Source organism: Gymnoscopelus braueri, assembly GCF_963280865.1.
Source record: "Gymnoscopelus braueri genome assembly, chromosome: 10".
NCBI classification, from domain to species: domain Eukaryota; kingdom Metazoa; phylum Chordata; class Actinopteri; order Myctophiformes; family Myctophidae; genus Gymnoscopelus; species Gymnoscopelus braueri.
Window position 1 is genome coordinate 18,659,292 of NC_137611.1, and position 16,527 is coordinate 18,675,818.

Consider the following 16,527-nt stretch of genomic DNA (forward strand, 5'->3'; position numbering starts at 1 on the left):
CCATTATAGTTACAATTATTGCATTGAAAACACAATTATGTCAAATAGTCTTCGGTGCAAAAGGAGCCTGCTAAATTAATTTACTACATAGATAAATAATGACAGACAATACGAGAGAGGCGGTGAAAACACAGTGAATCACGTAAAACACACAGAAAGAGAGCACGAGAGAGACAAGAGCAATAGACTGTAATACAAGGTTTGACTCAGATGAGGGAGGGCAATATAGTCAGTCACTACATTACATCTCAGTTGAGTGACGTGGCCGCAGGCTGTGTTCCCATGTCACTACTGACACACAATGTTCCAGATCCCAGCACCCTGACTAACACTATGTAGATCAGCAATCTTTGGTGCAGGCTTTACTCCAAGCTCACAACTTGTCACAGCGCGACACGTTGTGAGCTTGTAGATCAGTTTGAAGATCGGATGTGTGTGTGTCTAGTTAAATCCATTATAACAGTCTCTCTTCTTTTTTTATATCATCTCTCTCTCACTGCTCTAATTTCACAAACGTGCACGCACAATTATTTTGACCTTTTACACAAAATGTGTCCATCCCTCCCGCCCCTGCATAAAAAGCCACAGCTGGCTGACACTATAGGTTGCAGAGAGAAGTGTGTGTGTGTGTGTGTGTGTGTGTGTGTGTGTGTGTGTGTGTGTGTGTGTGTGTGTGTGTGTGTGTGTGTGTGTGTGTGTGTGTGTGTGTGTGTGTGTGTGTGTGTGTGTACGTGCTTAAACTTAAAGAAGAGAGTGTTTTCCATAGAGAGAGAGAGAGAGAGACGGACAGTGTAAAAGGCAAAGAGAGAAAGCAGACAGAGATGAAAGTAGTGGGAAACAGGAGAAGAAGGAGAGAGAGAGGGAGGGACAGACAGGGGGAAATGAAAAAACGAGAGAAACATGGAGAGGGTGTTTGTTTTCAGTCAGGAAGAGTGAAAGGAGACGAAACAGGACGGACAGCCCGTCAGCAGCAAAAAATAAACATGGGGTCCTGTCGCTAATGGTAATGCTAGACGGACTGAGCTGGCATAGAGAGAGAAAGGGGGAGGGATGGATGGGAGATATGGAAGGACAAGGAGAGGAGAGTATTTGGCATACAGTCAAGGAGGGGAAGGCGTTCTAAAGGGTCTTTCTCTGGATGACTGTGGCATGCTCTCTCCTCCTGTACTTCACCGTTCTTGCTGGAGGCATGTTCTTTTCATGGTACATCTCTTGCACTGCCAACTACAAGTCCTTTGTGTTTTTTCTTCCTTTTTTTTCCAAATCCTCTGCTCTCCTCTATCCAAGGCCATTTTTACACCTTTCAACAAGGTTTTGGAGAAGTTGATGGGAGTTAAGAGAGGACATAAGCGGCCCATACTATAGGCCTATCTCCTGTTTCGGTAGCGTGAGGCAGCTTGATGTCCAAGCACATCCCCCAGCTATGATGTACAAGTACACCCCCTGAAATAGAGTCCAGAGGGAAGCAAGCACATCCCAACAAAAAACTTTTCAGGTGCTGAACAACAATACGTACATTGGAGGAAAGGAAGGGAAGTTCGCACACTGTAGCTCCCAGTAGAAAAAGTACTTAGTTTTTAAACAACGTTTCGACCACTATGGGTCTTCCGTTGTTTAAAAACTAAATATATTTTCTACTGGGAGCTACAGTGTGCGAACTTCCCTTCCTTTCATCCCAAGTACACCCCCTGGACATGACGATAGCATGTTGCAGGGACCTTACCCCAACACAACCCTTGTTGCTAAGTGCCAAGCAGGGAGGCATCGGGTCGTATTTTTATAGTCTTTGGTCTGAGAATCAAACCCCGACCTCCCAATCTCAGGGCAGACACTCTAACCACAAGACCACTGAGCTGGTGGTATGCAAGGACATAATGAGTTTTATTAAACATGAGGACTATTTTATACTTCATTGTACGATGGTGTTGCATGGCAAAAATAGGAGATATACAAGCTCACAACACAATGCAAAGCGACCCCTTGTGAGCTTGTAGATCGGCTATTGTCGCTATTTCTTTATGTTTTTTTATTAATATGTGACAAAGTAGAGACACCAGGTTAAAAGTGGTTATCAGTTATTTTAACAGGGCCTGCAAGGGCAGTGTCTGCCATGAAAATGACATCCCTTTATTGGGAGTGGTGCATAATGTATCAGATACGAATAGGCCTCATTCATACAGGTTCAATGAATTATTTGCGTTGGAATCCCCCTGAATTCCTTGGATCATGACGTATATACGCCATATAATGGTCATTTGTGCCACATTCGATTTTCTGCCATTTTGTGTTTTCTTCAAAAGATCTACCCCACTCATTCTTCTCCTTCATAGACTACAGTGCTGGCCTTGCATTAATGTATTATTATCACTTATTATTTCTGCCAGTATAACAACCATTTTAGAAAATATTGCTGCTGCTGAAAAAAAAGACTTAAAATATTTTTTCACCAGCTTTGACATCCGAATATCTCTGGAGTATGGTGCAGCAGGTAACACTGCACCTAAAGTGTGGCTACATGTGCATGCAACGTATAATTATAATGTAGCTATAATACGACGCAAATTTCATATTTCGCTCACCTTGCAAGCAAAACTAAATCAATGTAAAAATTCAGAATAGACCTGTCACAATTATTATATAATCGCCAGTATTTTGCACAATCATTAGAATTGTTTCCATTGATCTGAATAAACACAGCTGGATGAAATTAACCGAAATGTCTTACATACTACATACATTATTATTTCCATGCCATTGACCATGCTCTTTTAACCACTTTCAATGCGGCTTACCTATTTTGGGCAATTATGGGCAAAAGTAAAGAGCTGAAAAATATTCCATTTAAAAAAAAATCTGAAATAGTTTAAGTATCCAACCTACAAGCTCACAAAGCATCGCACCGGTGAGCTTGTATTAGTACATGGCTTGTTTTGGCCATAGGACATTTATTCATCGTCAGTTATTTCAGTAATAGCCTTGTATAAAGTTATATGTCAGATCTACAACTTGTGTTTAAAAGCCTAAAAGGCAAACAGAAGTGTCATTTTTGTAAGAAGTGTTCAATGCCAAAAACACAATTAGATCATTAATTAATCATCAACTAAAACTTCACGATTGTGACGTGTCCTAATTACCAACTCACATTTCTTTGTCACATCTCTTTATGAGCCCTGGCACTGCAGTGCCACATGAACTCTCAATATGTTTGGACGTCAAGAGACAAGATGAAGAGAGGAAGTTGATTTTAGAGATGCCACTGGGGAGAGGGAGGAGAGGGAGGAGAGGGGAAGTCCTATTATGGTGCACTGAGGGAGGTGTAACACCATCTCTGCAGTGTGTGCTGTGTGCCTCAGTGCTCCCACACTCTGACAAGCTTATCATCCCCCCATTCCTTCCCCAACTTCTGACATACTGACTGAAGACATTAGCAGAGAGAGAGAGAGAGAGAGAGAGAGAGAGAGAGAGAGAGAGAGAGAGAGAGAGAGAGAGAGAGAGAGACTAAGAAAGAGGAGAGAGCTAAGGGATTCAGTAAAAGGGAGAGGGAGAGATTAAAAGAAATAAGAAAGAGAAAGGGAGAGGAAGAATGAGAGAGCGGAGGAAAGAGGGATGGTGAAGAATGTGAGATAGTGAAAGAGGGAGAGAGTGAAGGAGAGAAGGAACATCATCAACACATCAATAACATCCCCAGGGTTCAAGACAGCCAGAATTACTCCACTCCTCAAGAAAGCAACTCTTGACCATCCTGACGTCAATAACTACAGACCTGTATCAATCCTTCCTCTCCAAAGCTCTTGAATGAGTTGTTTCTAGTCAGCTTTCTCTCCATCTGTCACAGAACCTTTTGGAGCCCAGCCAGTATTGTGGATTCAAACATGCCCATTTCACTGAAACAGCACTCCTCACAGTCACAGATGCACTGCAAGCTGCCCAGGCTGCCTCCCACTCCTCAGCCCTCATCCTTCTTGACCTGTCTGCACTCTGCAGCCGTTGAAAGTGTCAACCATTAGCTTCTCCTATAGACACCATTTCTGACAATGGTATATCACTGGGAAAGCACTCAGGGGATCCTTCTACCTGACTGATCTGACCCTTCCAGGTTTCATTGAGAGGTTTGGTTTCATCCCCCTCATAACCTCTTGCCTGGGGTCCCCTTCTTTTCTTTCTCCCTTTAAACCAGGGGTCTTCAACAGGGGGTCCTCAGAGTTACTACAGGGGGTCCGCCAAATATTTCTGTGATAGGATCTATTATCCAAAAATAGCAGATCTACACAACAAGCTCACAACACCTCGCAGCGCGAGGTGTTGTGAGCTTGTAGGTCGGCTAGTTTTGGCAAAGAGGTTTGGTGTAGAGGGAATAAAGAGCAGACCAAGTACAAGTGTTTAGGTTTTAAGTGGTTAACTGTCTGAAAATACACATTAACATGAAGCCAACTCAACGCTACACATTGATAATGCTGTCAAACAAGTCTATGAATCTATCTATGAAATCTATGAAAATTTTTAATCTGCAACACAATTCTATAAAATATGTAGTGGGGGTCCCTGCTTCATCTCTCTCTCAGCTAGGGGGTCCTTGGCCTGAAAAACACTGAAGACCCCTCTGCTTTAAACCATATCCATTGGCTCTGTCATCTCTGCTCACAGGGTCTCCTATCACTGTTATGCAGATGACACTTTTTCTACTTCTCTCCCTCTGCCACACAGGTTGAAGTGTATGCCGCTGCATACCTGGCTGACATCTCACAGCGGATGTCTTTCCACCACCTCAAGCTCAGCAACAGACAAGACTGAGCTTCTTTTCTTCCCTGGAAAAATCTAGCTCCCTGCAGGCTCTTTCCATTTCCATTGACAAGGAGGCTCCTTTTCAAACTGCCAAGAACCTGGAAGTGGTCCGGGTCAGTGGTCCCTGTAATCAGGGCATCCTTGAAAAAGAGAGCTTGTTCTCAATGGGCTTCCCTGAATAAGGTAGAAAGAAAGAAAGCTGTCCTTCCTAGGCACAAATTGCAACGATCGCTCAATCAAGTAGGTTTGCACTTTTCCGCATCCGGAGTATCAGACTCTTCCTCAAAAAAGGAGTCTGCCAGCTCTTTATCCAAGCCTCAGTCATCACCAGGCTTGACTGTTTGCAACCCCTCCTTGCTGTTCTGCCGGCATGCACATTCCCTACAACCGATCCAGAATGCCGCGTCATGCCTGGTCTTCACTGGCTTCCGTCCCTTCCTGTCCAGTACAAAACAGTGGTGACGACCAACAAGGCAATCAAGGAAGGGCATGGCAGCCCCGTACCTTAAGGACATGATCTACACCCCATCGAGCACACATGAATCAGCTAAAACGGGACGTCTGTCCCTCCCTTCCGTACCACGCCCTGGCTGACCTGTCCTCCTCAGCCAGGACTGCAGACTCAGTGTTTTTAAGCTGCACCGTAAACAGCATCTGAAAATGGAGCCCCAGTGTGTCACCTCACCTGCTGTCAAGATGGCTGAAGTCCAGTAGGTTGAATTCCCTGTTGTCCTGAGAGTGATATATGGTGTCGACATCCTGGAGAATAGACAACGAGAGAGAGAGACAGAGAGAGACCGAGACAGAGACAGAGACAGAAAGAGAGAGACAGAGAGACAGAGAGACAAGAAAGAGGGGAAGTGAATGAGGTAAATGAGACAGAAACAGATAAAATATATTTTTTTTTGTGTGGGGAGAAGTGAGAATGTAATTTAGTATCTAATGAAAGCACTGCTTTTGAATGCTTAATGTACTGCACCCAGTAGGGCATGAAGAGAACACTGACAGTGAAGTGGTTTTGTACAGTGTGTATTGGGGTTCTTACCCACTGCACTTCCTCCTTGCAGCCAATCCCATTGTAGTCACACAGAGCTGCATAGGTCTCAGAAAAACCACCTGAAACACAAAACAAGAAGAAAAGAGAAGAGACGTCAAATTGGCAGAGAAGAGGAATAGGATTTGGAGGGGAGAGATGTGGTGTGGTGTGAGGAGATGTGAGGACAGGAGGATGTGCTGTGCATGTGCATGTGCATGTGCATGTGCGTGTGTGTGTGTGTGTGTGTGTGTGTGTGCGTGCGTGCGTGCGTATGAGGGGGGGGTAGAAGAGATGTGAAGAGAGACAATCTAAGATGAGAAGCAAGGAGAAGAGTATAGATGAAGTAGGAAAGAAAGCAGAGTTGTGAAACATAAGGAGAGAATAGTAAAGAGGTGAAGACAGGTAAGGAGAGGTTAAGAGTCATAAAACGATTATAGTAAGTGAGAGAGAAAGAGGCAAGATGAAAGTAGCTATACACATGACAGTGAGATGAAAGTGCTGCACCATGAAAGAGTGCTCATTGTAGATTAATAGGATTACTAGCAGAAAAGGAAATGCGCCCCAAAAAATATGATCTTCTGACCTACTTAGGCAAGAAAGTCGAAAATAATATTTGATGTGCGAGTGAGTGAGCGAGCGAGCGAGCGTTTGTCAGTGAGCGAGTGAGTGAGTGTGAGTTTGCCAGTGAGTGAGTGAATAAGTGAGTTTGTAAATTTTGTCAATGAGTGAGTGAATGACTGAATGAAGCACCGCTTTAGTTTATGCAGGACACAGGAGTCAACCGCGCCCCATGCTGTAATCAGCTGTCAGTCTGCTGATTGTTTTTAAACATGTTTTTCTACACTCCAATAACAGCTTATTCCAACAAGGCGATCCATTTAAATATGGCCTACACTGGATCTCTGCTATTCAATTGCTGCCACACACACACACTGCTGCTGAGCTGCTGCTGGCCAGGCTTGCCTCCACCAGCCCAGCCTCCATCTTCTAGTTCAGAGTCTTGCATGGCAAGTTAAACTGAAATGTTAAACTGAAATTCATGTTTGCCTGGTTCTAAAGTAAACTGATAATTAATGTTTGCATGGCTCTAGAGTGAAACTGGAATTCATGTTTGCATGGCTCTAAAGTTAAACTGGAATTCAAGTTCTGCATGGCTCAAGTCAAACTGATTTAATGTCTTGCTTTGGGCCCGCTCATTTATACCCATGGGGGTTATGCATAGCGTTCCCTGATTTCGCTTAACATGCTGCTTAGTTAAGATTAGGGAACATCTTAACTCTCTCAGTGCCAAGCCCCGAGTTTTCCCGAGTTTTTTCTGAATGCCCTCAGTGCCAGAACGAAAGATCCCGAGTTTAAAAAATAAATTGTTCAGAACCCAAGATATCATTATCTGAAGATTTGCAGCTTAACTTATAACTGAAAAAGGCTGTATCCCGCTTCCTAAGCACTTTTTTTTTTACTTTAAAAAAATAAAAAAATTGCTGGCAGTTTAGAGAACATATTTTTTTATTTCATTGGCACTGAGAGAGTTAAGAGCGGAGCCATCAACGGCAAGTATAATTGTATTCCATCTGTTGCAATAAATGGTTACATCTATTTATGACGTATGAGTTTGTCCAAGTGAGTGAGTCAGTCAGCCAGCCAGCACGTAACTGTACTCAAACAAGAGCCTGTGTGTGTGTGTGTGTGTGTGTGTGTGTGTGTGTGTGTGTGTGTGTGTGTGTGTGTGTGTGTGTGTGTGTGTGTGTGTGTGTGTGTGTGTGTGTGTGTGTGTGTGTGTGTGTGCATATGCTTGCAAGGTGACTCACCACATGTTTTCTGCGTCTCTAGTGAAGTTTCCGAATTTGGTGAAAACTTATGAACTCCATCAGAGAGGTCTCCCTCAGCTCGACAGATAGGTGGCCTGAAAGAGGGCAGCGAGAGAGCGAGAGAGAGAGAGAGAGAGAGAGAGAGAGAGAGAGAGAGAGAGAGATGTCACGACTAACAGCTGACAGGATGCGATTTGGACAGACCGTAGTACTCATAGTCGGTTGGGCTTGAAGTGGGTTTGGACCTCCCAGGCCTCCTTGCTATGGAAGAGACTGGTGGGGGTAGGAGAGTCTGTAGTCTGTGTGCCAGAACACACTGTGGTACCATTGACAGCATGTGATTTCTTTCAAATTGGAGCAATGGTCTCACAGTTTTTTCTTGACCCACTCACCATGTTGTCTCTGTCAATCTGTCAAAGTTTAAAATGGACTGGTTGTGTTAGTCACCGTTTTTTTTTCTTTCTTTCTTCTTTTTCAGTTCAGAGTAACCAGTAACGGTTTACGTTCAGCATACTGTTTATCGTATCTTTGAACACGTAGCCTACATCAGAAACACAATAGCCTACTGACATGAATGAGTGGACTCGCAATGATGCACATTCGTCATCGTAAAAGTTACGCGGTGGCTGTCCTGGAAGAGTTTGGCGTGATTAGGATACTTCAAATAGGTAAATTTGCTTGCCGTTTCACCTTGTTGTCATCAGGCCTAATTGCCCATAATATGATATTGTGGTGGAGAGACTGGAGATGAAGAAATTCATTATCGCCACCAGGCTGAAGGCCACCCGAAATGTTCTAATCAGCCTCATGGTATCACTAGAACAGCCTACTTTATATATATTTTTTATATCTTGGCCCTTGAGCCAATAGGTCATACAATTCCCCATATAGGCCACTCCCCATATAAACCAAACCCATTATTGCCTAACTATATTTTCCTCAGAACATATATTTTGCTACTCCTCCTACAGATTTTGGAGATCCCTGGAGTCATGTACACACTAAACATCTACAGCACCATACATATTTTTTCATATGGCTAATAAAATGACTGTACGACTGGCAGCTCCCAGTCTGAATGTACAATGACTCCATACAATGACTGTCCCCCCCCCCGTACACTTGGACCATTACTTTCAATATGTTCACCGTACCTGGTTAAATTGTATAAAATCTTCAAGGATGCTGTGGGCCTAGGCAATTAAATGAGGCAAACCTTTTGAGGGCTGTCTAATTTACTGCCTAACAGGAAGCTACATTGCCGTCTAATTTGTAGTGGAGATGTAATTCATTGCATTTAATAAAAAGGTGCAGTGTGCGGTTAAAAGTTCATAATACAGCTTTGGGACTGAACGCTTCTTAGACAGCTGCATACAGAATGCCTGAACCTGATACATTCATAATCCAATATTTCTGCTTTCGTATTCCTTTTCTAAGCTTTTGGCAGGTCAAGGATCAGGAGTGGAATCATAACATGACTTTGCTCACTGGTATAGCATTCAGCGTGTAAGATACTTAATCCCATTTGCCAACAAATAAAGCTCAACACCTAACCACGTCCATGACCTTAATCCATACTTTATCTCTGCAGTCATCAGCTATCCCTCAAGCATATGCGTCTGTCTGTCTGTCTGCCTGCTTGCATATGTCCTTGCTATTGCTATGCTAGCTACAGTACATACTTCAATACACCGGTGCAAATCAGTTACAAGGCCACGGAATAAGAGCCTCACGCTTCTCCCTTCAGCCTTCCCCCACTCTCTGTATCCTGTTTAAATGTCCTCGCTACAGGCAATCATCTGCTGTGGCTCTAATGGAAAAGAGCCATTTGGAGAGATGATAGAGTGTGGTGATAGTCTTGCTCAGGTCAATAGCTGGGGCACACTAAATCCTTGTGATGTTACCCACCGGAGAGGGAGGTGCACTTTCACTTTCCTTGTTTTTTCACCTACCATAACTGAGGAAACAAAGTTTCCAGCACTTTAAGCTGCTCTGTGATGCTTCATCTGCTTCTGTTTAATAATGTATTTTTGATTGCAGAGCTGAGAGAGTGGCTCAGGTCTGCTCAGTGCTTTTGTGAACTGCTGGTACTGCTTGCCCTCTATTATACAAAGACATATTTAAAATACTTTTAAAATAACAAAGAGCTGTTCTTTAGTGCAAACTGACACCTGTAATAATGTACTGATTACATGAAAATATGTCCAACAAAAACACTACTAATGTCACCCACGATAAGGTGACAAACACTTATACTAACCGTCGGACCGTTCGCTCGATTTAAAGGAGCACTTCACTCATTTTCAACCGTGTCTTCATATAATTGGTCCTCACTATTCCCTTTATAATATGGCATAGTTTCTGTCTACTCGCTCTGAGAGTCTCAGAGGAGGGCTGAGGGCAGTTGCCTACCAATGACATCATTGATCGCCAGCTTTGGTCATTTCAAACCAGATTTAAAACTTTTTTTTATGCAAGAACAATGGCTTCTATTTCAGCGTGCTAACTTTCCAGGAAGAGAAAGGCTGATGCTTCTATTAGCTTGGTATACCCAACGATGATGTCATTGGTAGGCAGGTTTTCTGAACTGTCCTTAGCACACCACTGAGATGCAGAGCGAGTAGACAGAAATGGTGCCATCTTATAATGAGCTTGAGTGAGGACTAATAGGCTCTGTGCATAACTGTAGTTCCATTTTCCAGAAGAAGCATAAACATTTCCTGTTCCGGGTCAATTTCTCATAGCTTCATTTGACTGGCTCAGCAACGGATTTGAACCAGAAACACACATGAAGGTGTCGTGTTCAAATCCGCTGCTGAGCCAATCAAATGAAGCTATGGGACACTGACCCGAAACAGCAAATGTTTATGCCCCCTTCTGGAAAAGGGAACTACAGTTATGCACATGAATCTATTACATGAAGATAAGGTTGAAAATGGAGCGAAATGCTCCTTTAAGTTTAAACGATTGCTGGCTGCAAAGTGGTGACGCGGTCACAGGATGTACTGCGACTTTAGTGTAATTGACTTCTGATGAGCAACGCCACGCAAAAAAAGACCTCTGCAGAAGCCAGCATCTCTGTGCCAACAAACTGTCGAGGACCGTTAACATCAGCCAACGTGTCCGAGTTGCATGGCTCACAGAGCAAACAAATTGACTTGTTTCTTAGATGCTTGACAAGGCTTACGCATATATCGAGTTGTTGAAGACCCGGGAGAGGGCGTGGTTGATGTGGTTGACCATGTGGTCCAGCTGATCCTGGGACTGCAGTCTCAAAGAGTAGGTGGTCTTGTCTGTATCTATAACAACCTACAGAGTATACAGCATGTTGAGATGATGTTATGGGATTCTAGGGCTAACGATAGTGTGAATCAAAGGTGAACAAAGGAACTGGTGGTTCCTGGTTTTGTTGACATTACATTTTTTTTAAATTATGAACAGTGTGATCAGTGGATCAATAAGTATGTTGAAGTCGCCTCATAATGCTCAATACGCGGCTACGCCCTCCTCAGTTTCACGTGGCCGTAGCGTGTGCGGAGGAACACGCCATCTCGCCCGGTTCCACTCCCTGCTGAACAAGTGCCCTGACCAACCAGAAGGAGTTGCTATTGCAGTGACAGAGACGTGATTCCCCAACAGGCTACCTGCGAACACGGCCGATTGTGTTCGCTCGAGCGCCCGGCCAAGCCAGAGGCACAGCCGAGGATTCCAACGCCAATCTCCTTGGTGTTGGCCAGGAACTTTACCCCTGCACCACCCGTATGCATACATTTGAACATTTCAATGTACATTCTCCCCCACATGCATGCAGCCCATGCATCCATGATTTGAAGTAGTGCCACAGTCGCCAAAAGTTCCTTTGTTCACCTTTACCATCCACCGTATCTTCATTGTAATATTTGACAAGAACATCAGACATCATGGCTTTTATGTCTTTAATCATTCACCACTTTACCAAGCATGTTTATTTCAGATCACGTGGGAATATTTGCGATAACATAATTGATTTGGAAATTGGAAAATTGAACCAAAGCATGTCTGAGCAAAAGGCATAAACATAACCTGATGCTCTGGATAAGTGTTCATCGCTCGGATCTCCAAGAAGTTGAAGGTGACCTCCATCTGTAAACAATAACAAAAGGAACAAACATAACAATCGCCAACTTCGTATATTCAAAGAGAATGACATTTTTTAAAAGATTACTAGGATTGCACTAGGATTACAGTATAGCAATGGCCTTTGTCTCTGTGTTAAGTCATCATTAGCAACACTATCCTTCATCACCAGTGTGTGTGTGTGTGTGTGTGTGTGTGTGTGTGTGTGTGTGTGTGTGTGTGTGTGTGTGTGTGTGTGTGTGTGTGTGTGTGTGTGTGTGTGTGTGTGTGTGTGTGTGTGTGTGTGTGTGTGTCCATATCATCCTTCAGTACTGTTTCTCTCATCATCTCCATTATAATCACTCACTCGTCTCTCTCTTGTCTGCGTTTTGTGTGTGTGGTTTCCTGCAAATTACCGTGAGATCAGTATTGGCACGTTGGGAGCGATAAAACTCCCTTCAGAGGGAGAGACATTTTACCTTGGTGGGCACTTTGACAGCGAAAAGATACAGCCTCCATGTTGCCAGGACCTGGGGGAGGGGGGAATGGGGAGGGAAACACATTTCACTGTCAAGAGCAGTGAAAAACAAATGCAAATGCAAATCGCGGCAAAATATAGCACAGCACAAACACCCTGTAAAGAGAGCAAATCATCGCAGAGGTTCATTTGAATGCCTCGTAACTCATGTTAAGCACTCTAGACGTTAGCTGACTAATGATGCTTGTGCATGTCTGTTTGAGTTAGTCCGTGCACATTTGTGTGTGTACGTACGAGTGGGTGCGTGCGTGTGTGCATAGGTGTATGAAAGTACATGTGTGGGTACAGTATATGTGCATAGCATACCCATGTGTGCTCACATGCGCGCCACACACGCGTGTCCCAGAATACGCAGGATTTAGTCGGTCACGACAGAGCAATTTATTGTGCCGACTCGTATTGTTGGAGCAGCGGTTCATCGCTAAATAGCTCTTTACTCAACAGATCCCTCAATGTGTCAAGAGAGGAGTTAATGGCAAGATAAGGAGCTGAGAGAGAGAGGGAGGGAGGGGGAGGAGGAGGTGGGGGTGGGGGGTGAGTCTGGTTTCACCCAATGATTAACATTTAAAAGTAGTCGGGGTGCAGAGTGTGAGAGAAAAAAACGTAAATACAATTCGTATCTGCCTGGATAATTAATCACATTCATAATTCAAAAAAATTAGCATATTCCTCCCAACCAACCATGAACACTGCATCTATCGCTCTCACTCTGCATTCTCTTCATTCCTCCACCTCTCCCTGCCTTGGAGTCTAAACTCCCTCTCTCCGTCTGTCTGTCTGTCTGTCTCTCTCCCTCTCTCATTCTCTCTCCCTTTCATTCATTCTCTCTCTCCCTCTCTCTCTCTGACAAAATTCCATGCTGGTCTCGTCCATCTCTGTGCCGCCCCCCTGGTCTCGATCTCCATGGAAATTTGTTAGTCCTTCTACAATCTCCAACTTTAATCCCTCCATCTCCTTTCACCCGCCCCTCACTCACACTCACACACACCTCCCCCTGTGTGCCACGGTGCCCTGTCTGCCCCTCTCCCCTCCCCAGAGAGCCTCCCTCCCATCTTAACACCTCCCATTCCACCTTCCTCCCCCACAGTTTCTCTCTTCTCCTTCTTTTCTGCACTGTCGCTTTCAATTCCTCAAGGCCTCGCCGTGCAGAATCAGTAATGGCACCCCGCTGAGTGGCACAGAGAGAGAGGCAGCGAGAAAACGAAACGGATAGAGAGAGAGACGGCGAGAGACAGAGAAGGAGAGAGAGAGAGAGACAGACAGAGAGAGAGACGGAAGGAGTGGAGGGAGGCCCTGGGGTGAAAGAGAGACCACATTTACACCCATTAAAAGAGTTTTTTTGAATCCCCTCGTACACCGTGCTGTGGCGCGCCGGCCCCTAGCAGATCAGCCCTGGTGTCTTAAACTTAAAGGGACGTCCCCAATGGGCCCCCGCAGGGACAGACACAGAGACGAGACGAAAAAAGGTTGAGAAAGAGGCTGAAGATGAAAGAGAAATGAGGGACGAGGGGGGGCATATCCACGACGCGCCACACACACACACACACACACACACACACACACACACACACACACACACACACACACACACACACACACACACACACACACACACACACACACACACACACACACACACACACACACACACACACACACACACACACACACACACACACACACACACACACACACACACACACACACGGCTATTTGAAAAAAGCTAATCTACAAGCATGAGTTATTTTTGAAAGAAGTTGACAAATCTTTTCTTATGGGGTCCCACTCTCTGGCACAAAATCGTTCAAATGGGGGTCTGTGGTCATGGCCAAATACATACTGTATTTGGTTGGGGGTCCTTGACATGAAAATGTTTGAGAACAACTGCTCTAGAGAGCTCTAGAGAGAGTGGTGGACATTGCTCTCATCTTTATATGTCTTTATGTATGTATTTTTGTTTTTTGTGTCATGTCAAATGTGTGTACTGTTTATGTGTTGCATACATGGCTGCTGGGTCGCAAGACAAATTTCAGTGTGAACTGACAATAAAGTATTATCGTATCGTATCTATTGGGAAAAAAAAAATATATATATATTGGTAGTCCAATCACACTCCATTGACGTGTTTAAACACAGCCAAATCTTGTGTTAATTTAGTAAATTTTTACTCTCTCAGCTTTAAAATGTACCAATCAGTCAATCAGAGAAGAGCGGGAGTTTCACACGGCCTCGAGTAGATGGCGGAGACAAGAGACAGAGGGAGGGAGGGAGGGAATGAGAATAAGAAAATTAGAGAGAGAGAGAGAGAGACATAATGAACTATAGAGAAAGCAGTAGAAACTGCTAGCAAGTGAGAAAAAAAAGACGGAGACAGGAAGCAAAGCGCAAAAACCCTGCCAGTCACAGCGGGGGGAGGGGGTCGTCACATAAACAGACACATCAATAATGCAGGTCCGTCTGACGTGCGCATATTTGATCTCATATTTGATCTCTGACCAAAAGCTGAGCAAGGTTGCTCACGTGGGCTTTCACTGCTGATCATTTTACAGTCTGTTATGAAGATATCATCGGAGGACAATCAACGCTCCTGATGGTTATTTTTGGGTGAAAGCTTCCTTGGGACCGAGTCGTACAAGCATGGTAATGCTTGACCACTTGATTATACTTTTAGATTGGCTATTTTCAGCACCAGAGAGAGGTGAGATAATTGAGGTGAGGAAAAAGCAAGACATCTAAACTACACATTAAAAGAAGGAAAGCCGGAGTCCTCTCTCTCTAATAGTAGCGAGACATCTCAGAGATGTGGTACTCAATAAAAAGGCTGTACTTAAAGCATAACATTCCGCAGATGGGAATCAACTGCCCAAATTCGGCTTAACCACTGTCTTAAACCCTTTAGTCTTAGTGAAACAGACTTGACTTACAACTGTACCTGGACTGCTTTTTTTCCGTCTTCACCAAATCTCTTTGCCAAAAATAGCCAATCTCACAACTAGATCTGCTATTTTTGGCGAATGATCCCCCCGGAATAGTGATGCAAACGCTCTGGCAACCCAATACGAACTGCCAAATTTGAATACAGAGAAGTCAGATTTGATCCGTTCCTGCCTGCTTCTGTCTGTCTCTCTCTCTCTGAAGGCCCTTTCATCGGGGGATCAGTCACAAAGGTGATTTCATCCCAGGAGATAGATGAGATGACTCCCCCTGCCAAGACGGTATCGGATGGTGGCTGAAAGAAGAAGAAAGATTATCCTCCGAGATGATAGTCGACTCTACGACCCGGCCGGCCGCCGTCACGCTGGCGGGTTCACTATCTTGAATGGGAGATGAAGGGGAAGTAAATGGACAGACAAAGTGTGTGTGTGTGTGTGTGTGTGTGTGTGTGTGTGTGTGTGTGTGTGTGTGTGTGTGTGTGGTGTGTGTGTGTGTGTGTGTGTGTATGGAGGATCGGAGATCAAGAGAGGAGGGTGATGAGGGGGAGAGGTGTAGGTTGCCTTAGCCCTGGTGGCACAAGTTCAAAGAGCCAGATTGTTAGGGCAGTGTGTGTGTGTGTGTGTGTGTGTGTGTGTACTAGGTAGCATATGTAATGTGTGGCATGTGCGAGTCTGTATGTACTGTATGCATGCACACAGACAGCGCAAGGCGGGGGCTTATATTAATCATAAGCTGTCAAGCGCTGGGTCTTGCACTTCAAACGAGATGGCACAAATCAAAGTGTGTCTCTAGATCCTGTGTGTGTGTGTGTGTGTGTGTGTGTGTGTGTGTGTGTGTTTCTGGGGGGGGGTTACTGCCTCTGAGGGACCAGGCCAAGGATCAGTGCCAGACCTGGCCACCCGTGCCATCTCTGGCTCAGACACAAGGGTATTTTAAAACACACACGGACACACACATACCATGCTCAAATCCAGAAACATTCCGACACACACAGATAAACATATTTGCATAAGTCCACCGCACTTCTGCACAGCCACACTATCCCTGTCGTATGGTTGTGTACTGTGAGCTTTGGAATGCACAGTACAGTGTACACAAACTCCATGACACTATACAGCCTCCATCTCTCATCGTCTCTGTCACACACACACACACACACACACACACACACACACACGACCAGGGGCAGCTGTACTGTCAGTCTCTCTTCCTGTCACTGTCACTTTTAGTCACTCTCTTTCTCACACACACACACACACACACACACGCATGCATACATGCACAATTGCACAATCACACACACACACACACACACAGTAAGGCAGTCTGTAATA

The 16,527-nt window shown here is 44.6% G+C and overlaps 1 protein-coding gene across 1 annotated transcript in view; it reads right to left on the bottom strand.

The window, feature by feature from the left end:
• The window catches only part of carmil3 (capping protein regulator and myosin 1 linker 3), a gene marked incomplete at both ends in the record, with an annotated part of 98,021 nt that overhangs the window by 66,408 nt on the left and 15,086 nt on the right, over nt 1–16,527 (bottom strand). The window contains 6 exons of the mRNA XM_080439752.1: nt 5,468–5,541; nt 5,828–5,898; nt 7,627–7,721; nt 10,814–10,935; nt 11,689–11,748; nt 12,201–12,251. Of these exons, the coding sequence (XP_080295878.1) occupies nt 5,468–5,541; nt 5,828–5,898; nt 7,627–7,721; nt 10,814–10,935; nt 11,689–11,748; nt 12,201–12,251 (473 nt within the window). The remainder of the gene's footprint in view (nt 1–5,467; nt 5,542–5,827; nt 5,899–7,626; nt 7,722–10,813; nt 10,936–11,688; nt 11,749–12,200; nt 12,252–16,527) is intronic.